The sequence below is a fragment of the Achroia grisella genome, unplaced genomic scaffold, assembly GCF_030625045.1.
Source record: "Achroia grisella isolate CSIRO2021 unplaced genomic scaffold, CSIRO_AGI_Agris_v1 utg2470, whole genome shotgun sequence".
Lineage (NCBI taxonomy): Eukaryota > Metazoa > Arthropoda > Insecta > Lepidoptera > Pyralidae > Achroia > Achroia grisella.
In genome coordinates this window covers 287,422-312,138 of record NW_026712738.1, presented here as the reverse complement: position 1 = coordinate 312,138, position 24,717 = coordinate 287,422, and the positions used below count along the sequence as shown (strand labels likewise).

General features: G+C 34.6%; 1 protein-coding gene across 1 annotated transcript; it reads left to right on the top strand.

Moving 5' to 3' along the window:
- The first annotated feature begins 1,995 nt into the window (after nucleotides 1–1,995).
- LOC131842740 (cytochrome P450 4d8-like) lies at nucleotides 1,996–23,188 on the top strand. Its single transcript, XM_059191304.1, has 9 exons — nucleotides 1,996–2,002; nucleotides 9,957–10,067; nucleotides 11,489–11,674; nucleotides 13,277–13,473; nucleotides 14,930–14,981; nucleotides 15,758–15,950; nucleotides 16,701–16,852; nucleotides 20,964–21,143; nucleotides 23,011–23,188. Exons 1-9 carry the CDS (start codon nucleotides 1,996–1,998, stop codon nucleotides 23,184–23,186), a joined length of 1,254 nt encoding a protein of 417 aa, XP_059047287.1. The 3' UTR covers nucleotides 23,187–23,188.
- The last annotated feature ends 1,529 nt before the right edge of the window (nucleotides 23,189–24,717 follow it).

Sequence of the window (24,717 nt, the reverse complement as noted above, 5' to 3'; positions counted from 1 at the left end):
AGCTAATTAATAAAAAGCTAATTAATAAAATAGGTGAACCTGTATCGCGGGAGTCCACAAATGTATTTCCAGATTTCAGTAACTATTTGCATACAGATCAGTGAGTAGAGTGGATTTGACGTATCATAAGAGTCTTTTCAAATTCAAATTCAAAAATCATTTATTCATATAGGACATATTAGTCGCTAATGAACGTCAAATTTTTTACATTATAATTTTAATTTTTTCCCTACCGTCCAGTATATAGATCCAATTGAGAAGAACTGGCAAGAAACTCAATTGAGTGTTTTTATTTTGTTTAATTTTTATTTTAAAGCCAGTTTATTTACAATGTGTTACACTAAAACGTGGTAAGATGCCGTGATTTCACTAATTATATGTATATATAATAACCGCGTTAAATTAAAAAACAGTATATAACAAAAAAAATATAGAAAACTGTATCACTGATGTGATCAAGTGTTACAGGACAATAGGACATTAAATGTAGACATACAATCATAATTACTGCTCATTGTTTGAAACCAAATTGGCAATAAACATGATTGAAAATGAAAACAATAACATTATATAATGTGCACGTCATGGATTAGTGGTTACTACCCCGACTTCCACCGAAGAGGTTGTGAGTTCAACTCCGGCTGATAATGGCCATGGTGTGGTTTAGCTCGCCGCTTTACTTTCGATGCGGGTTCGATTCCTCGTACAAACATTTGTATTGATTTGTTTGATTGTTTCATGTCTGGATGACCTATAATAGACTTGGTGGTGTGGTTTCGCACAACGTTTAAATTTCAATGGTTGCGGGTTCGATTCCCTGTACAAACATTTGTATTGATTTGTTTGATTGTTTCATTTCTGGGTGTTTTCTATTTATATTAAGTAACTAGTACCCTTAACACATTTTTTGCTTAGTTTAGGAGTGGATGGCACTGTGTAAATTGTCCAAATATATTAGTATCATTACATAGTATTAAATAAAGTCGCTGTCGCTGTCTGACCGTCCCTATGTATGCTTAAATCTTTAAAAGGATCGCAAAGGATTTTGAAGCGGTTTTTTTTTGTAATAGATAGAGTGATTCAAGAGGTAGGTTTATACATGTACACCTAAGCAAAGCCGGGGCGAGTAGCTAATTATATTATTTACCGTTTGTATAACAATATGGAAGAGTAATTTTTCAAATGGATTTTTTTTTTTTTTTAATATTTCCAAATATCCGTATGTTTGGACATATAATCACTCTTCCATATATATTTGATCAATTATTAATATTTCAATGGATACATATATAAAACGTATATTATTTACTAGCCGTTTCCGCGACTCCGTCCGCGTGGAATCTAACTTTATTTTTCTAAAATAATGTTCCGGCTAATCTCTGAAATGGCTAGACCGTATTTGACGGGACTTTTATTGGCAGGTAGCTGATGTAATAAGGAAGAACTTAGACTACTTATATTTTAGAAAAATAAAGTTACTTTCCACGCAGACGTAATCGCGGGTACATCTAGTTTAATAATAATAGTAATATCTATCTCCTAGGTTGTCTGTTAGGTCTTGTTTTAAGCAATAAGGCAGCCTTTTAGTTTAGAACGTTTATGTAAAAGTGTATTTATAGGAAATACTTTCTGTGCACATTTTAAGTTAAATTAACATTATTATTATATTAATTCGGTTATAAAAAAAAATATTATGACTATTCAAAAAAGCTTAAATTAAGTTTATTTGAATAAATGATTTTCTATTCTATTCTATTCGGAAGTGGTATAAAATTTGTCATGTGGGCTAATCAGTGGTATAAAAAAACATATTACTAATATAATAAACACGAAAGATTGTAAGTATGGATGGATGAATGTTTATTACTCTGTCATGCAAAAACTACTAAACTTATTTGACCGAATCTTTACAGTAATATAGCTTATACATCAGAATAATTCATAAGCTATAATTTAAAAAGATATTATGTAAATTAGGCGACATATTATGATGACATGTCGGGTAAGTGTGATGTAGACGAAGGTACTCCGATCAGCTACTGCGTACTTTAAATTAAATAAGAAAAACTGCAAATAATAAAACAATTACCTTAATAATGACTCAATTTATCCAACTGCAAAATATATATGAATTAAAACACAAGTTTTTTTATAATAATCTACATAGAAATCACGATATTACTGTTAAACACTTGATATGATACAAATATGTACAGATAATACAGTTTGATAGTAAGTAGGTTTAATACACGAGTTTTTAATCTCAAGTTGACCAACAGACTGAGAAAATTCTTGTCCTTCATCGACTTGAAACTGCCTGTGCAAGTACTGATAATTAGTAGCTACCTATAACTAAACAGCTATAGCACAGATAAGATTATAAACGGCCTCGATGGTCTAGTGGTTTAGCACACAGCCTAACTTCCGATGGTCGCGGGTTCGATTCCTGGCACGGTGTAAACATTTCTATTCATGAGTATTATTGTTTGTAATAGTCTGGGTACTTACTATGTATAATATTTATGATTGTCGCAAAAAAATCTATGTACCCATAACACAAGCTTTAGCTAGCTTAACTTGAGTCTAGATGGCGTTGTGTGAATTGTTCTGAGATTATTATTATTATATTATAACTCACATTATCTAAAATTCTTTCCTATATATCGTTTCCTGGTCCCTGGCGGAAAGCATTCTTTATTTCCTAAAGTACCTGTACCTACTTAATAAATAATACATATTACCATCAACGGCAACCGTCCGCCATCTTGCCCAGCTAAAGCAGATTACAGCGACTACAACGCCATCTAGTTTGAGTGCGATAACCACCACAATATATTTTTATTTAATAAATATTATTTATGCTTAAACTGTAAAATAAATATATAAATAGTAAAGATTAAATCTAATTATAATTATGACATAAAATATATGTTCTACAAGTTTGTAATAATCATGTTTATTATTGAGTACAAGATATATGTACATAAGTTCTGATTTGACCATAACAGTCCCACCTGCCTAATGACTTTAAAACGAACCACCATATTGTGTGCACCTGATCGATCCCCCGTCCAATTCAAACAAGGACCGATGTTACGACGGCCTGAGCCCCTAGACTCTCACTCAGACTAAAGTCATATCCGTCAGGCGGGAGTTGGCCTTCAGCCGCTCCATAAGTCCTTCCCCGAGTTTGGAGTGCCATCTGTACTCGCCCCCTAGCGTCCGGTGAAGTTGAAAGGCCAGCTGCGGCCAACAGCATTAGAGTAGTCCAAAAAAAAAATGTGTGCACAGACCAGTTCGGTTTAGATGTTCGAAGTGAAAAATACATAAAAGTGAAAGAAGAAATTAATAATTGCTCGTTGCTGCTGCCGCCCCGTAACACAAGTTCTTGCTCGTTCTTCTTGTGATGAGACAGCTTTCCGAATGAGCGGTAGATTAAAAAAAATGTGACGACTATTTAAAAGTGCTTCAATTTAAGTTTATTCGAATAAATGATTTCCTATTCTATTCACATAATCATTTGAACCATATTTTATAACTGAATAAAGCATTTTCACTTAATTTTATTGGTTTATTGGGTATTTATACTTCGTGAGATTTATGTCGACCGCAAACGTATCAACAGTTTAAGATTTCACTGATAATTTCCATCAGTAATGACTGATGAATGCACCGCAATCGTCATTGCAAATACATAGAATAGAAAATCATTTATTCAAATAAACTTACATTGAAGCACTTTTGAATAGTCATTACATTTTTTAATCTACCGCTCGTTCGAAAAGCTGTCTCATCACAAGAAGAACGAGCAAGAAACTTGCGTGTTGCTCTTTTAAATAATTTTATTATTACTTTACATTTTTAAGTTTAAGTGTGTGAATACAAACCAACAATTAGCACTAATTCAATTAAATACTCAAATAGAAAAAATATTGAATATATAACCAACTGGTTAAACAATTAATATAAGTTTAAGAAGAAATTAATAGTCTCCCGTGACTGCTGTCGCCCCGTAACAAGCATAAATATGGGCCCTTCCCCATATCTTCCCAATAATCATCCACAGATAGACAACACCCACACAAATACAAACAGACATACTTAAGTATACAACATGTCTTGCTGGAATTGAACCCGCTACCGTTAGAAATAAGACAATATGTTTACACGCCACACCAGGAAGATCACGTAATACGAGTATATTACTGACAACTCTCAGTAATAATATTTTTGACAAGTATTTTGATTGGTGTGCATAACTAAACATAATGCAATGTATCTATATATATATATGTAGAAATGAATAAGGTTCTGCTTATTTTACAATACACTTTAAACGTAATTTCACGTAATATCAGTCAGTAATATGTTCGTATTTATATGTTTGCTTGTCTGTGTCACATTGATTTGGGTTTGGCGAAACAGGATATATATAAAGTTACATCGACAGATCGGAATTCAATACCCAGCTCTACCATTAATTGGACATGCATATATGTTTGTTGGAAATGGGGAAGGTACAGTTTATTTATTTATTGTAATACTAGCTGCACCCACGGTTTAACATGCATTAAATTTATAGTCTAGGTGTGTTGTAAAACTGTGTTAATTAAAAAAGAATTGTACAACACTACTTTGTTTCCCAAAACTGTATACTCTGTGTCTCTCTAGTTAAGTCTAAAATAGAAAACACAGGTAAAACTGTATATTGATCGATTAATTATAAAATAATAATAGTAAAAATATAACATGTACCTACTAGAACTTACCCGCGGCTTCGCTCGCATTGTGTCCATTACATAAGTATAGGACATCATTACAGTAATAATCAATATGAAGAATATACTTTATTAGAATACTGGCTACCCACCCCGGCTTCGCCCGGGTGTACATGTGTTATACATATAATCCTTCCTCTTGAATCACTCTATCTACTAAAAAAATCGCATTATAATCCGTTGCGTAGTTTTATAGATTTAAGCATACATAGGGACGGACAGACAGCGACAGCGACTTTGTTTTAAGCTGAAGCCTTGTGTCGCAGGAATCAGAAATCCTTATTTACAAAAACATGAACTTAAAACAAAATATGATTTAAAAATTTAATCATTAATTCCAGTATATCCTTTGGTATCTTATTGTACATTTTTATATCTATAATTATATTATCTAATAGATACTTTATCTAGAGAAAGTTACATTTTAACAGTTTCAAACATTATAATATAATGCATAACTGCTTTAAAAACATCTTTACTTCAAATATGTTGAATAAAACGTGATCCGTATAACAAATTGCATTCTCAAGTATCCAGGTCAAATTATTCGAAATAAAAACTGTACGGACGTCCAAGGTTCAGACGAGGATAAACGGTCTTTGACAATTTTGTAGCGTGATGGTTTGAATTTGTATTAATTGTAAACATTATATACACGAGACTAGAATAATGTTATTTAAGAGCTCCGAAAAATATTAAAATGTATAGACAGCTCCTACCCAGCCACTTGGTGGAATAACATTAAGAAAAAATTACGGGATCTTACCACATTTTATATTTATTTACTGTTCTGGCTACTTCGTCCACGTGGAATTTAACCTTATTTTTCTAAAATAAAAGTAGCCTAAAGAACTAAAAATTATTTTGTTCGTCTTAATTTATTCGTTACCATTTGATACTAATAGGTTCAAACTAATACATTTACATCATTTTATCCCCTTAGAGATGGAATTTATCAAAATCCTTTCTTAGGGGAAACCTATGTCGTAGTAACTTTATGCATGCAAAGTCTCAGCTCGTTCGGTTTAAAATTGACAAAGTTTCATACAAACTTTCATCCCCTATTTTAAAAAAATCCTTTCTTAACCTACGTCATAACATCTACCTGCATGCCAAATTTCAGCCCGATCCATCCAGTGGTTTGGGCTGTGCGTTGATAGATCACTATGTCAGTCACCTTTGAGTTATATATATTTTAGATCGAGTTCCTGATATTGCGGCAGTGTTTCAACCACCATGATCAGGAGTAAATCAGTGTTTACCCGTGATCATGACGGTTGAAAGAGCAACGCAGTTTCTTGCTCATTCTTCTTGTTATAAGTCTTAACTTACGAATAAGTGGTAGGATAAAAAAAATCACCATTGCCTTGCCGTTATACCATTATTTGTCGTCGGTGCAGTGTCATCTTATACTGATCCTTATCGGCCGTCATATCTGAGCTCACTCTTCTTTTATACATATCGTCTTTCACACAATCCATTCAACTTTTTTTGATCGTCCTCTCCTCTCCATCTACACGCACATTTTCATCCATACATGCTAAATATTTGAAATAGTTGTCCAAATCTTATTAATATTATAAACGCGACAGTTTGTATGGATGGATGTTGGTTATTCTTTCACGCAAAAACTACTGACCGGATTTTGATGAAACTTTATAGTAATATAACTTATACATCATAATAACAAATAGGCTATAATTTAAAAAGATATAATGTTAATTGAGTAAGTGCGATGCAGACGAAATCGCGCGGGTGAGGTAGTGAATAAAATAATTGCACGAAGGTAATAATAACTGACGGCCTCGGCGGTCTAGCGGTTTAGCACACTGCCTTACTTCCGATGGTCGCGGGTTCGATTCCTCGCACGGCACAAACATTTGTATTCATTAGTACGATTGTTTATATCGGTCTGGCTATTTCCTATGTATAATATGTATTTACGAAAAAATCTATGTATTTGTATCAGTTATCTAGTATCCATAACACAAGCGTTAGCTAGCTGAACTTCGGTCTAGAAGGCGCTGTGTGAATTGTCTTAAAAAAACCTTAAAAGTTTTTGTTTACAGCTAAATTATCAACCTTCAATGCATTGAGTGATATTGCTATGAAATTTAATGGCATTGTATCGCTCTGGTTGGGTGATCGATTTTCCCTCAGTAAGTACACACAAATTCTCTCTATAGAGTACAAACTTGTGGCGGCGGGTGGGCCGGGTACATATGATTGAGGGGGGCCTCAATCATATGTACCCGGCCCGCTCAGTCACATTTACACAGTAATGTGGATTGATGATCTTACTGCTAGAAATGTACCATGTCAGATTGTCCTTCACGCGGTTCCCCTGGAAACCATCGTGATAAATTCTTGGTGAATTTGTCACGATGAGCTAACTGTAATAATGTGGACTGATGATCTTATTGCTAGAAATGTACCATGTCAGATTGTCCTTCACGCGGTTCCCCTGGTAACCATCGTGATAAATTCTTGGTGAATATGTCACGATGAGCTAACTGACCTGACCTCATGCTCATCTTATCATCCTCCACTGGTGCTCCGTCAGCGTAAACCGTCAGCGAAGGTTGGAGCACCATTTCATTATTATGTATAAAAATATATGGTGGAGTGCAATGATGGCTGGCTCATCCGTCTTACTCGTGGACGCTGCATATGGGGACTGCTCTGTTCGGGTTACAAACACTGATTAGACTATTTGCTTTTAACAAAATTGCTATAACCATATGTTGGAGGTCATTGCATTCTCCCAAATTTAAATTTAAAAATTAATCTGTATTATTGTAAACATATATAATATTAATTTGAAAAGAATACGAGCTGAGTTTCTTGTCAGTTCTTCTCATCTCGCAATCATTCCGAACTGACGGTAGATTTGACATATCATAAGAGTCTGTAATAGACCTACATGACCAAAGAAAAAAAAAATGTATAGTCTCTTGTTTGAAAGAGAATGTACCTGCAATAATTAGTTTTCTAGTTTCCTATCAGTTCTTCTCATCTCGCAATCATTCCGAACTGACAGTAGATTTGACATATCATAAGAGTCTGTAATAGACCTACATGACCAAAGAAAAAAAAAAGTATTGTCTCTTTTTTGAAAGAGAATGTACCTGCAATAATTAGTTTTCTAGTTTCCTATCAGTCACCATTGCCTTCCCGTTATACTTCTCATCTCGCAATCATTCCGAACTGACAGTAGATTTGACGTATCATAAGAGTCTGTAATAAACCTACATGACTAAAGAAAAAAAATGTATTGTCTCTTGTTTGAAAGAAAATATACTTGCAATAATTAGTTTTCTAGTTTCCTATCAGTTCTTCTCATCTCGCAATCATTCCGAACTGACAGTAGATTTGACATATCATAAGAGTCTGTAATAAACCTACATGACTAAAGAAAAAAATGTATTGTCTCTTGTTTGAAAAGAATGTATGCAATAATTAGTTTTCTAGTTTCCTATCAGTTCTTCTCATCTCGCAATCATTCCGAACTGACAGTAAATTTGACATATCATTGCAGTCTGTAATAGACCTACATGATCAAAGAAAAAAAAATGTATGATCTCTTGTTTGAAAGATAATGTATCTGCAATAATTAGTTTTCTAGTTTCCTATCATTTCTTCTCATCTCGCAATCATTCCGAACTGACAGTGGATTTGACGTATCATAAGAGTCTGTAATAAACCTACATGACTAAAGAAAAAAAAATCTATTGTCTCTTGTTTGAAAGAAAATATACTTGCAATAATTAGTTTTCTAGTTTCCTATCAGTTCTTCTCATCTCGCAATCATTCCGAACTGACAGTAGATTTGACATATCATAAGAGTCTGTAATAGACCTACATGACCAAAGAAAAAAAAAAAGTATTGTCTCTTGTTTGAAAGAGAATGTACCTGCAATAATTAGTTTTCTAGTTTCCTATCAGTTCTTCTCATCTCGCAATCATTCCGAACTGACAGTAGATTTGACATATCATAAGAGTCTGTAATAGACCTACATGACCAAAGAAAAAAAAAAGTATTGTCTCTTTTTTGAAAGAGAATGTACCTGCAATAATTAGTTTTCTAGTTTCCTATCAGTTCTTCTCATCTCGCAATCATTCCGAACTGACAGTAGATTTGACGTATCATAAGAGTCTGTAATAAACCTACATGACTAAAGAAAAAAAAATGTATTGTCTCTTGTTTGAAAGAAAATATACTTGCAATAATTAGTTTTCTAGTTTCCTATCAGTTCTTCTCATCTCGCAATCATTCCGAACTGACAGTAGATTTGACATATCATAAGAGTCTGTAATAAACCTACATGACTAAAGATAAAAAAATGTATTGTCTCTTGTTTGAAAGAGAATGTACCTGCAATAATTAGTTTTCTAGTTTCCTATCAGTTCTTCTCATCTCGCAATCATTCCGAACTGACAGTAGATTTGACGTATCATAAGAGTCTGTAATAAACCTACATGACTAAAGAAAAAAAAATGTATTGTCTCTTGTTTGAAAGAGAATGTACCTGCAATAATTAGTTTTCTAGTTTCCTATCAGTTCTTCTCATCTCGCAATCATTCCGAACTGACAGTAAATTTGACATATCATTGCAGTCTGTAATAGACCTACATGATCAAAGAAAAAAAAAATGTATGATCTCTTGTTTGAAAGATAATGTATCTGCAATAATTAGTTTTCTAGTTTCCTATCATTTCTTCTCATCTCGCAATCATTCCGAACTGACAGTGGATTTGACGTATCATAAGAGTCTGTAATAAACCTACATGACTAAAGAAAAAAAAATCTATTGTCTCTTGTTTGAAAGAAAATATACTTGCAATAATTAGTTTTCTAGTTTCCTATCAGTTCTTCTCATCTCGCAATCATTCCGAACTGACAGTAGATTTGACATATCATAAGAGTCTGTAATAGACCTACATGACCAAAGAAAAAAAAAAGTATTGTCTCTTGTTTGAAAGAGAATGTACCTGCAATAATTAGTTTTCTAGTTTCCTATCAGTTCTTCTCATCTCGCAATCATTCCGAACTGACAGTAAATTTGACATATCATTGGAGTCTGTAATAGACCTACACGAACAAAGAAAATAATATAATGTCTCTTCTTTGAAAGATGAATGTTTTTCTTTCTGTCTTTACGTGTATTACATTTTCAGTTGTTGTCGACGCGGAAGCGGCCGAATTGGTTCTGGCCAATTGTCTTGAAAAGGATGAATTCAATCTATTCTTTAGGAAACTGCTCGGTAGCGGCTCTATTATGGCGCCAGGTGAGTATGACTACCAGCGATTATAACACACGGGACAAACGAGCATGCGGCTCACCTGATGGTAAGTGATTACCGCCGCCCATGAGCACCCGCAACACCAGGGGAATTGCAAGTACGTTGTCGGCCTTTTAAAAAGGAATAAGCTCTTTTCTTGAAGGTTTCAATATCGTATCGGTTCGGAAATACCCTTGCTGGAAGGTGATTCCACAATGTGGTTGTGCGTGGCAAAAAGTTTCTAGAAAACCGCACTGTGGAAGACCGCCATTCATCCAGATGATCAGGATGGTATTTTAGTTTCTGGCGGGTGGTACGGTGGTGAAACTCAGCGGCTGGTATTAATCCGAACAATTCCTCAAAACACTCCCCGATATATGCGGTAGAAAACACCCCGTCCGATCGATCCGGGGGATCGATCGCTGCTTTACCTCCGATCGATCCCCCGTCTTTCCCTCCGATCGTTCCCCGTCCAATTCAAACAGGGTTTGAAATTACGACAGCCTGAGCTGAAGATTCAAACCCTAGCGATGACCTCAGGCTAAACTCGCAGCTGAAAGCGACGTTGGGGTGGTCGTTAGAACACCTTGGAAAGACATTAACCTGGCTCTGGGGCCGCTCTTAAATAGGGTTGCAGAGGACAGAGCTGGAGGAGGCCTGTGCCAAAACTCACAGCGATTTGCGGGACATTTCGTAAACTACAGAATATACCACAATTTTGGGAAAAAAGGCTTTATTGCTATAGTATTAAAATTTGATTTTTTATTCTAAGTCGGAGATGATAAACCACTAGCTACGACGACGGCAGGAGTTGGCCTTCAGCCGCTCCGTAAGTTCTAAATTAATCCAATGTATTCTTTAGGAAACTACTCTGTAGTAGGTCTTGTTCTTCTTTTCTTCTTAATATCTCATAGTGTAGCGGTTTAACACCTTAGCTCCGCGGGTTCAATTCCTCGCACGGTACAAACAACATTTGCATTCAAGAGTATAGCTGTTTATATATATAGATAGATAGATAGATATATAGACCGATATAAACAGCTATACTCTTACGTTACTATACCTATATGTAATATGTATGTATTTAAAAAAAATATCTATACATTTATAAGTATCAGTTGTCTAATACCCATAACCCAAGCTCTGCTTAGCTTGGTACTACATGCTGTGTGAATTGTCCTGTAATATTATAATATGACTAGCTGTCACGGCAAACGTTGTTTTGCCTTAAAATAAAAAAATAAAATATAGGGGTGGACTACCCCTAACATTTAGGGGGATGAAAAATCAATGTTGGCCGATTCTCAGACCTACTCAATACGCTCACACAATTTCAAGAGAATCGGTCAAGCCGTTTCTGAGGAGTATGGGAACGAAAACAGTGACACGAGAATTTTATCTTATTAACTTACGCGATTACATTTTAGTTTCTGTGTGGCGACCACGACGCAAGCAGATGGCCCCATTTTTTGGAATAACAAACGCAAACCGGTCCCAAGATTCTCTTCTAAAACATAGTGACAACCTGGTGAAGCATCTGGAATCGATGGCAGATACCGAACCCTTCTCAATGTTCGATATATTTTATCCGTATGCATTTGACACCATCATGGGTGAGTATTTACTCAAGTCTATAGAATAGAATAGAAATAATCTATTTGCTTTTATTTATTTATTTACTAGCTACTCGCCCCGCCTTGCACGGGTGTACATGTATTATATATATAAACCTTCCTCTTCAATCACTCTATGTAATAAAAAAACCGCTTCAAAATCCGTTGCGTAGTTTTAAAGATTTAAGCATATATAGGGACGGACAGACAGCGACAGCAACTTTATTTTATACTATGTAATGATTTAGTCCACCTTTTGTACCAATTCTAATGACTTGGTACAAAAGTGTATAGTGGTATAGCATTCTCTCCCAGTCAACCTTAGAGATGTGCAGAGATACATGAATCCGGCTAATAGAATTAAAAAAGAATCATAATAAAAAAATACACATAAATACGTACATATATTAATAGAATTGAACTATTTTTTAATACAATATATACACTAAATACATACTTACATATTATATATAAACTAGCTTTTGCCCGCGGCTTCGCTCACGTTAATTTATCCCCTTAGGGATGGAATTTATCAAAATCCTTTCTTAGAGGATGCCTACGTCATAGTAGCTTTATGCATGCAAAGTCTCAGCCCGATAGGTTTAAAATTGACAAACGTTCATACAAACTTTCAACCCCTATTTTATCCCCTTGTGGGTAAAATTAATCAAAATTCTTTCTTAGCGGATGCCTACGTCATAAAATCTACCTGCATGCCAAATTTCAGCGCGATCCGTCCAGTGGTTTGGGCTGTGCATTTATATATCACTATATCAGTCAGTCACCTTTGAGTTATATATATTTAGATATATACATACATTAACAATTTATTCAAATATACTTAAAATAAGTACTTAATAATAGACATTTTTTTTATTCTACTTCTCACTCGGAACGCAGACTCATCACAAGAAGAATGGGCAAAAAAATCGCGTGTTGCTCTTTTAAATATATATTGTTCTAAGCACAGATAACATAATCTTAAATATTCTAAGTAAATGCACATTAACAAAGATGCTTATGGGCAGCGAGCAACAGGTAAAAGTGAGTTTTCTCCCGGTTGAAAACATCTATAATTTTTAATTTTTCGGACTGCTCTAATACTGTTGGCCGTAGCTGGCCTTTACAGCTTCACCGGACGATAGGAGGCGAGTGCAGATGGCACTCCAAACCGAAGGATTTATGGAGCGGCTGAAGGCCAACTCCCGCCTGACTGATACGACTTTAGTCTGAAGGTCCAAAGAATATCCTTCAATTCTTGTCCCTGACGGATCTAGGTAGCGAACTTTGATAAAGGGCGTGCACAATAAATATATGTGGGTCTTAGCACTTGATACTAGCCGAAAACCTTGTTAATAATGTGAACTGATCATATTGCTAGCAATGTACCATATCAGGTTGACCTCCACGCGGTTCCCCTGGAAACCATCGTGGTAAATTCTTGGTGAATTTGTCACGATGGGCTAACTGACCTGACCTCATGCTCATCTTATCATCCACCACTGGTGCCCCGCCAGCGTAAACCGTTAGCGCAGGCGGGTGCACCATTCCAATATCACACTTAAAAAAATGTGTATTTTGAAAATTGGTATTATTTTGCAGAACTAATACTGGGTCTCACACTAAACTCCCATGAAGAAGAAGACACCAGGGTGTTGAAAGCTGTACCGGACTGCTTCAATAGCGTAGCTTATTTCCTCTTCCAACCGTATCTCCAGTTCGAAATCATTTACAGCAGACTACCGATATGGGCGAAGTTCTTAAACGACAAACAAAACATTCAAAGATTAATCGCCAAAGTACGTAAACAATAATAATAACACTAGTCACACCAGTCACACAATGAGTACACACACACACACACACACACTCACACACACACACACACACACACACACACACACACACACACACACACACATACGCGCCCACGCACGCTCACACACACGCTGTAACAACAAGCCAAAGCTGAGAGACTGGGGCGATGGAGAGAATAATGCTGTATATAATAAATGCTGGAACAATTTACCACCCGCAAAAAATACTATTCAGTCAGTTTCGTCTTTTAAACATCATTTTAAAAAATTATTTACTAAAAGTACAAAAATCTTAAACGTGGCAGATAAATACAGTAGTTATATATACATATATATTGATTAAATAAATAAATATAATTCAATCTATATTATATTACACAAAAGTCTTTCTATCAACACTTTTTTATCCTTATATATTTGCCTTCTATATATCACACAAACTTATAATTCATCCATTAAACTGATTCTTCCTTTTTTAGATATTTAAATTCATCACGAATGCTATTTCTTTTTTTCAAGTGGCTCCACTGAAAATCAGCGCTGTAGTGACACGCTGCGGCACCAGCTGAGTGGAAGCCTTTTCAGCAGCGAATTATTAGTTTTTAAGTTTTCTTTTTTACTCTGTACTCTTTTTTATGCTGAATAAATGATTATTATTATTATTAATAATAATAATAATAATAACATAACATCAGTCACACAATAAGTACACACACACACTCACTCACACACACACACACACACACACACACATTGCACATACTTTGTTTTGGCCCATAAGTGTTGGGTAAGGCCCGCGTGTTTGAACGTATTAAAGCTGAACCAATTTAAATTAAATTTGGTACATAGATAGTCTGTTCAGGTTGTGAACACTGATTAATTTTTTTGTTCTTTGCGATAGCATATGCTGGTGGTCACTCTATTCTCTCAAATTTGAATTTTAATAACTGTATTTATCATAAATATGTTCCACTATTATTTGAAAAAAATACGAGCTGAGTTTCTTGTCAGTTCTTCTCATCTCGATATCATTCCGAACTGACGGTAGATTTGACATATCATAAGAGTCTGTAATAGACCTACATGAATAAATATATTTTGAATTTGAATTTGAATTTGAATCTAGGTCCTAAGTACATAGGCTACCTTTTAATGCGAAAAAAGGGTTGGTTCACTACTTATAGTGTCGAGACATTTTTCACTGTGTTTCTTGCCAGTTCTTCTCAATTGGATCTATATGCTGAACTGGACGGTAGGGTAACAATTATAATATAAAAAATTTGACGTTCAAAAGCGGCTAAAATGTCCTACACGAATAATTTATTTTTTTAATTTCAATTTTAAAGCGTGACAGATAGACAGATAGAGAAATATCGGTGACGTCACTCTCCAACAGAAGTGTAAATGTATTTTAATTAACATATAATTTATTTTTTAGGTAATGGCCTCTAAACAAAAGTTATATGATGGAAAAAATAACAACGTCGATGGTATGTGATGTTTTGATATTATGAAACGAATAATTCCTATATATGTATTTTTTAGATAAGTGTCAGACAAGCATACGGTCTCTCTGATGGTAAACGGTTACCATTTCCTATGGACGCCTTAAATACTAGGAGAGTCAGGTGTGCTCTGCCGACCCCTAAGAAACCTTAATATACCCTTTATAAAAATTATATACATGTTGTCCCGTTGGTCCACTACTTACGGGACAATCTGTATAACTACCCTTACTAATATTACAAATGCGAAAGTAAATCTGTCTGTCTGTCTGTTTCGCTTTCTCGCCAAACCTGCAGAATCTAAAAATGAAATTTATTGCACAGATAGTCTTGAACCTGAGAAACATACATACGCTACTTTTTAATGCGAACAAGGGTTTTAGGGGGTTGAAAAGGGTGATTAAAAGTTATATGGAAGTTTCGCCATTTTAAAAGTTAGAAGGTTCAAACTCATTTTCTAGGCTGTTGATTAATATAATTCATCTCTCCCCTTTCAACCCCTTACGGGTTGTAAGGGGTTGAAAGGGAAGAAAAAAGGTTGTACGGAAATATCGTTATTTTAAACATGGAAGCTTGAAACTTATTTTTAATTTGTTGATCAAATATGACAATCTAACTGTACTACTATCTGTACCAAATTTCATTTAAATCGTTTCAGTAGTTTTGACGTGAAAACGAAACAGACAGACAGAGTTACTTTCGCATTCATAATATTATTAAGTTTTTTAATCATTAACATTTAATTTTTTACTATTTTACAGCAAATATTTCATTGAAATCACTTGTCGATTTCCTGTACTCATCGCCTGATGATAAAAAATTCTCAATTGATGAGATACGAGAGGAATTGTTCGTGATGCTGTTCGGCAGTACTATTCTACCGTGCGTTTCATTATGCTTCACATGCATGATGCTGGCGAAGTATCCAGATGTACAGGAGAAACTTATTCGAGAGTGCGTACCAAACAGTTTTTATTTTATTGAAGACACAGGGTGTACATGTATATAAACCTTCCTCTTGAATCACTCTATCTATTAAGAAAACAGCTTCAAAATCCGTTGCGTAGTTATAAAGATTTAAGCATACATAGGGACGGACAGACAGCGACAGCGACTTTGTTTTATACTATGTAGTGATTTACAAATATTCCATCATATCATAAGCATTACACCCCTTACAAATGTCTATTAAGAGCTGAGATATTCTCCTATACTTGACGACCTTGGTGGTCTAGCGGTTTAGCGCACCGCTTTACGTCCGATAGTCACCGGTTCGATTCCTCGCACGGCACAAACATTTGTATTCATGAGTATGATTGTTTGTATCGGTCTGGGTGTTTTCTATTTATAATATGTGTGTATTTACGAAAAAAAAATTATGTATGTATTTGTATTACTTATCTAGTACAAATGTTTATACACTGTATTTATTTATTATTTAGTAGCTAGTGCTACTCGCCCCGACTTCGCACGGGTGTACATGTATTATATAAACCTTCCTTTGAATCACTCTATCTATTAAAAAGAACCGATTCAAAGTCCGTTGCGTAGTTTTAAAGATTTAAGCATACTTAGGGAAATAGGGACGGACAGACAGCGACTTTATTTTATACTATGTTGATGATGATGTTGATGGTGATGATGATGATGATGACGACGACGATGATGATGATGATGATGATGATGATGATGATGACTTCTCAGGTTAGATGAAGAAAGTAGTCGTTACGAAAAAGGATTAACAAAAAGCAGACCGCATGAGAACAAATATTTGGAGGCGGTCATTAAGGAGACTTTTCGACTCTACCCATCAGTCCCTACTGTGTCCAGGAAAATCGATAAAGATATCGAGATGCGTGAGTATTCGATTTTCCATAACTTTGACGGCCTCACTGATGTAGCGGATAGCACACCGGTTTATTTATTACTCGGTAGCGGGTTCAATTCGCACAGTAGAAATATTTGTATATTATACTAGCTACTCGCCCCGGCTTCGCCCGGGTGTACATGTATTATATATATATAAACCTTCCTATAGAATCACTCTATCTATAATGAGAAATCACATCAAAATCCGTTGCGTAGTTTTAAATATTTTAGCATACATAGGGACGGACAGACAGCGACAGCGACTTTGTTTTATACTATGTAATGATATGTATTTACAAAAGAAATATTTAATTACTAGCTGTTCCCGCGACTTCGTCCGCGTGGAATTTAACTGAATTTTTCTAAAATAAAATTATCCTAAGTTACTCGTTATTACATCAGTTACCTTCCAAAGAAGGTTCCGTCAAAATCGGTCCATCCATTTCAGAGATTAGCCGGAACAAACAGACCGACAAACAGACAAAAATTGTAAAAAGTGGTTTTTTGGTGTATGTACCATATTTATATTCGTATGCATGTAGTCAAAAACGGTTATTTCAATATTACAAACAGACACTCCAATTTTATTTATATGTATAGATTTAGATCAGTTACCTAGTTATGTAATGTTATGTTATCTGTGCTAGTAATCATAACACGAGCTCTGCTTCGCTTGGGCCTAGATGGCGCTATGTTAATTGTCCTGAGATGTTATCATCATTGAATGCCTTGATGTCCAGCTGTTTTACTTGTACTTACTTGGTACATACATTTGTACTCATCAGTTCACCAGTTTTTACTCATCGTTTTTATAGGTCTGGGTGTTTTCTATGTGTTCAAAATCTACCCTGTATCATCGTAAGCACAGATTATTATATTAGAGCCCGTTAGTTTCTGTTCCCGCGCTTTGCCTTCCCCTCCCTTACCCAGTACTGAACTGACCGTACAGCGGCCTTGACGCGCGCGCGCTTTGTGTTGTAAATTAAAATAAATTAGAACTGTGTTAAACCTACTGTGAAACTGGAAAGCTAGCGAAGATATCTTCGAGACCCTGAAGCCCAAGAAATCCGCAGAACCATACAGGTACGAGACAGACGCTTCCACATATTTTTCCCTATATATATACATAGTACTTTCCCTAACATTTTGGTAGCAGAGAGTATTTTCCCTAACACTATGTATATTGTATATATGTTAAAAATATATAAAAGTATTTCTATCATCTGTCTGTCAATGTATTGTGAATATGTTAAAAAAATTATTAGAGTTTTCTATCATCATCTATCGACGACGTCGGTGGGCTAGCGGTCAAGCACCGCTTTACGTCCGATGGTGGCGGGTTCGATTCCTCGCACGACACAAACATTTGTATTCATGACTATGATTGTTTGTATCGGTCTGGGTGTTTTCTATGTATATATTGTATGTATTTACAAAAAAAAATATCTATGTACTTGTATCAGTTATCTAGTACCCGTAACACAAGCTTTAGCTAGCTTAACTTGGGACTAGATGGCGCTGTGTGAATTGTCCTGAGATTATTATTATTATTATTATATTATATCAGTTTTCTGTCAATATCTTGGGATATTGTAATTGTTGTAAGGGTTATTAATATAGGATATGGGTGGCACTTAGTTATTGTGTTTAAACCAAACTCAATTTAATAAAGAGTTTTGACCGACAACAACAATAGTAATTGAAGGCCTCGGTGGTCCAGCGGTTTAGGGCACCGCTTTACTGTCGATGGTCGCGGGTTCGATTCCTCGCACGGTGCAAACATTGGTATTAATGTCGGATCAGACACAAGGTCTTAAGTTAGGTTAAGCTGTACATATACAAGACTAGCTGTGTCCGCGATTTCATCCGCATGAAATTTATAGCCTATATGTTATTCTGGTGTATAAGCTATATTACTGTAAAGTTTAAACAAAAACGGGTTCAGTAGTTTTTGCGTGAAAGAGTAACAAACATACATCCATACTCACAAACTTTCGCGTTTATATATTTCGCGGGTTCGATTCCTCGCACGGTACAGACATTTGTATTTATGATTGCTGATCTTGGGTGTTTTCTCTGTATATATTTTTCTTATGGATGATAATGGAATGGTTCACCCACTTGCGCTAACGGTTTACACCGGCGGGGCACCAGTGGAGGATGATAAGATGAGCATGAGGTCAGATCAGTTAGAACGTCGTGACAAATTCGCCAAGAGTTTATCACGATAGTTTCCAGGAGGAACCGCGTGGAGGTCAACCTGACATGGTACATTGTTTGCAATAGGCTCAGTCCCCATTATTAACAATTCCCGTCGCCCCGGCAGTTGATTATAAAGTGCAACACATGGGAGCTATCACGGGCACATGATGACGTGATGTCTTCTCTCCTGTTCATATACAGACGGTCATAATCACCATTTACCACCAAAGGAACCGTCAACATATTTGTCATTCTGGTAATTAAAAAAAATAAAAGCTTTCCTAATTTACGTATTTACAAATATTAACATATAGTAATAGACAGACAGCTGTCCAAACAGTAAATACATTTTGTAATATAATATAGGTAAATGCGTCTGTGACATGCCTGTCAGAAATTTGCATATCACCCAAAGAAAAAATCTACATGTATGTACGCAAAATATGTATTTCGACTTTGAACATTAATAATATTACGCCGTGTGTTTCTGGAATAACAATTAAACTCATTTTCATCCCGAGACAGCAACGTGACGCAAAAGAAAAAAAAATACATATGTAATTAATCTCTCGCACCCACAGAGCTGTTAGCTATGACTCAGTGATTCACTATACTTACTTCTAAAACTCAAGAGATCAATTCCAATTTGGCCAACATCATAAAAAAATGTTAAGATGAATAAATATTTCTTTTAATTTTCTTTCTTTCGTGAGAAATCTTTACCTTTCGTAAGGGGGCGGCCATAAACTATGTGAGGAGTTTTTTTTAATTTTCTGTAATGGTGAGATGTCGTGAGATTTTATCCCACATCCCCCAATCTCACGAGAGTTTTTCAAAATTAAAAAAAAAATTGTTTTGTGCAAATAATAGCACAAACCAATATTTTTTTTTAATTTTGAAAAACTCTCGTGACATTGGGGGATGTGGGATAAACTACTAGTTCAGACTAGTAATCAGTTGAGAGTTATAAGTGTAATAACCATGTGCCATGTGGATTAAATGGACCAATGATAATGGATATTATATTATATGAAGTGATATTATTTTATTTTCGTTCTACGTTTAGTCACAAAATAAAACATCTGAATGCACCGTGAATTTTTGCCTTTTTTATTTATTTGCTAATACATATAAATAAAATTGGAGTGTCTCTTTGTAATATTGAAATAACCGTTTTTTACTACATGCATATGAATATAAATACGGTACATACACCAAAATAACATTTTTTTACAATTTATGTCTCTGAAATGGCTGGACCGATTTTGACGGTCTTTTTTTGGCAGGTAGCTGATGTAATAGAAGTAACTTAGGCTATTTTTATTTCAGAAAAATAAAGTTAAATTCCACGCGGACGAAGTTGCACGTATAACTAGTTATATATATATAAAACTACTAATGACAAATAGCACATGTTATCTATTGCATTCACATACTTCAACTTAAAATGTAAAGTAACAATGAAATTATTTAAAAGAGCAACACGCAAGTTTCTCGCTCGTTCTTCTTGTGATGAAACAGATTTTCTTGTGATGAGACAGCTTTCCGAATAAGCGGTAGATTTAAAAAAATGTTGACTATTCGAAAGTGCTTATATTAAGTTTATTTGAATAAATGATTTTCTATTCTATTCTATTCTATAATTTGTGGGAAATCTGGAGCCGAAACTAAGCTATAGCCTGTACCTTAGACACCAGGTCTCCCCTTCATATAAATTTGTTTTAAGTGTGTGCGCCTCTGTGTGTGTGTGTATGTGTGTATGTGTGTATGTGTGTGAAACTATAGAACTAATATATGTTAAACCGTCTGGTTTAACATATATTAGTTCTACAGTTTTCTATGGTTTATATCGATATGTAAAACCACATTTAATCAATAAATTTCATTTCATTCCAGCATCAGGTACAGTCCTGCCCGCTGGAGCAGCCTGTTTCATCAGCATATGGGGAATACATCGAAATCCTAAATATTGGGGTCCGGATGCAGACTCCTTCAGACCTGAACGATTCTTCGATAGTCCACCGAAACACCCGGCTACTCTGATGCCTTTTAGTTATAAATCTAGAGGTTGTATTGGTAAGTTATAGACACTCGACAATTAAGACAGAACCAGCAAGTCCCATGCTAAGCATAGCTAGTGTTATGGGTAGTAAAGAACTATTAGATATACTTAGATATATTTAACCAGCAAGTCCCATGCTAAGCATAGCTAGTGTTAGGGGTAATAAAGAACTATTAGATATACTTAGATATATTTAACCAGCAAGTCCCATGCTAAGCATAGCTATATTAGATATACTTAGATATATTTAACCAGCAAGTCCCATGCTAAGCATAGCTAGTGTTAGGGATAATAAAGAACTATTAGATATACTTAGATATATTTAACCAGCAAGTCCCATGCTAAGCATAGCTAGTGTTAGGGGTAATAAAGAACTATTAGATATACTTAGATATATTTAACCAGCAAGTCCCATGCTAAGCATAGCTAGTGTTAGGGGTAATAAAGAACTATTAGATATACTTAGATATATTTAACCAGCAAGTCCCATGCTAAGCATAGCTAGTGTTAGGGGTAGTAAAGAACTATTAGATATACTTAGATATATTTAACCAGCAAGTCCCATGCTAAGCATAGCTAGTGTTATGGGTAGTAAAGAACTATTAGATATACTTAGATATATTTAACCAGCAAGTCCCATGCTAAACATAGCTAGTGTTATGGGTACTAGAGAACTAGATATACTTAGATATATTTTTTTGTAAATACATACATAATTTACACTCAAGGGGAAAGTGGATTGTTAGTAATGTGTCTGATGCCTTTTAGTTATAAATCTAGAGGTTGTATTGGTAAGTTATAGACACTCGACAATTAAGACAGAACCAGCAAGTCCCATGCTAAGCATAGCTAGTGTTATGGGTACTAGAGAACTATTAGATATACTTAGATATATATTTTGTAAATACATACATAATTTACACTCAAGGGGAAAGTGGATTGTTAGTAATGTGGACTGATGATCTTATTGCCAGCAAAAGTTTGTAGTATGGATAAATTATGTTTGTCACGATGGCCTAACTGGCCTGACCTCATTCATCCTCCACTGGTGCAAAAACTACTGAACCATTCCATTATCATCCATAAGTATATACATAGAAAACACACAAGACCAACAATCATAAATACAAATGTTTAAACTTTATATAAACGCGAAAGTTTGTAATATGGATGTATGTATACACAAAAACTACTGAATTTTTGTTTAAACATATAGCTTATACATCAGAATAACATATAGGCTATAAATTTCATACGCGTGAAATCGCGGGCACAGCTAGTCTTGTATATGTACAGCTTAACCTAACTTAAGACCTTGTGTCTGATCCGACATTAATACCAATGTTTGCACCGTGCGAGGAATCGAACCCGCGACCATCGGCAGTAAAGCGGTGCCCTAAACCACTGGACCATCGAGGCCTTCAATTATTGCTATTATTGTTGTCGGTCAAAACTCTTTATTAGACTGAGTTTGGTATAAAAAAATATGTAATAAAATTCTTAATAGAAAATATATGTAAATATTAATTATAAAACTATGTACGTCATACTCGTGAACGAGTGCTGCTTGTAAGGACTGATCTACTTAATATCTGACCCTAATAAATTAGTGCTAGTTGGTGGTTTGTATTCGCAGGTTCGAATTGGAAATGTAAAGTTACAATGATTATTTAAAAGAGCAACACGCAAGTTTCTTGCTCGTTCTTCTTGTGATGAGAAAGCTTTCCGAATGAGCGATAGATTTAAAAAAAAGGTTACGACTATTCAAAAATGCTTAAATTACGTTTATTTGAATAAATGATTTTCTATTCTATTCTACACGGCTCGCAAAAACTTTCGTTGTCTTTATTTGACATTTTATTTACATCATTATTGTTACAGGAATGCACTTTGGTATGTTATCATTAAAAGTGATACTAGCATCTCTGCTCAAGGAGTACAGATTTCTCCCGAACACCACGACTGATGCGCCTGTACGACCTCTCTACGATATTATACTCAAAGATGCTGACAATTACATGATTAGATTGAAACGTAGGGATAGAATACAGCAATGAAAACGAAGTATATATATATATATATATGTATAACTCTTTATTCATGTGGAATAATTACAAAAATAATATAAATTGTCATATATTACTAAATCACCCTATATTGTTTCAATAAGTACATTAAAATCACTATTAAAAAATAGGGGTTAATGGTAGAAGCACAGATAATATAATATTACATAAGAAGTGTGAAAAATTGAGGTTGTATGTATTTTTACTGCTACATAATAAAAAATTGTCGACAAACTCAATAATATTTTTTTGGGGTGAGCCATCCTTAACATTTGGAGTATAAAAATTAGTTCTAAACCTATTCTCAGACCTACTGAATATACAAATAAAATATGTTCAAAATCGGTCAATCCATTTCAGAGGAGTATAAACACGAAACCTATGACACGAAAATTTTATACATTAGATTAGCTATTCCCCTCGGCTTCGCACGGTTATACATATATTATACATATAAACCTTCCTCTTTAATCACTCTATCTATTAAAAAAAACCCGCTTCAAAATCCGTTGCGTAGTTTTAAAGATTTAAGCATATATAGAGACGGACAGATAGTGAGTGAGTTATACTATGTAATGAAGATGATTAACTAAATATATCTTTCTTTTTTTTATATTCATTTATTTTCATATATTTCATTATATTCAATTTATATTGTTTGAAATTATATAGTGCAATATCTTAGACAACTAACGCCATCTATCTCGTAACGTTGCAATTAAAACTATCGTCATTATTATGTGGATTTATTATCATTTATTTTCATATATATCATTATATTCAATTTATGTATATTGTTTCAAATTATACACTGCAATATATTAGACAAGTAACGCCATCTATTTCGTAATGTAGTAATTAAAAACTACTGTCATTATTACGTGGATTGTAAATTCATATTGTTTCAAATTATGCAGTGCAATATTTTAGGCAAGTAACGCCATCTATTTCGTAATGTAGTAATTAAAAACTATTGTCATTATTATGTGGATTGTAAATTCATATTGTTTCAAATTATACAATGCAATATTTTATTATATATAACTAACGCCATCTATCTAGTAACGTTGTAATTAAAACTATCATCATTATTATGTGGATTGTAAATTCATATTGTTTCAAATTATACAATGCAATATCTTAGACAACTAACGCCATCTATTTCGTAATGTAGTAATTAAAAACTATTGTCATTATTATGTGCATTGTAAATTCATAAATGAGATGCATGTCTTGCTTTTGCTACAATTGTGTATTATTGTTGGATGTTTATATACTACACTAGCTGTTCCTGGCCGTGATTTCGTCCGCGTGTAATTTAACTTTAATTAAAGAAAAAAGAAGTAGCCTAAGTTACTCCTTATTACATCAGCTACATGCCAAAGAAAGTCCCGTCCAAATCAGTCCAGCCATTTCAGAGATTAGCCGGAACAGACATACATAGAGACAAAAATTGTAAAAAATGTCATTTTGGTGTATGTACCGTATTTATATTCATATGCATGTAGTAAAAAACAGTTAT

Bases quoted from the DNA above. Each gene is read 5' to 3' on its own strand.
- LOC131842740 (XM_059191304.1), top strand. The intron at 14,982-15,757 runs GTATGTGATGTT...ACTATTTTACAG, and splicing joins AAAAAATAACAACGTCGATG to CAAATATTTCATTGAAATCA. The intron at 16,853-20,963 runs GTGAGTATTCGA...ATTTCATTCCAG, and splicing joins CGATAAAGATATCGAGATGC to CATCAGGTACAGTCCTGCCC.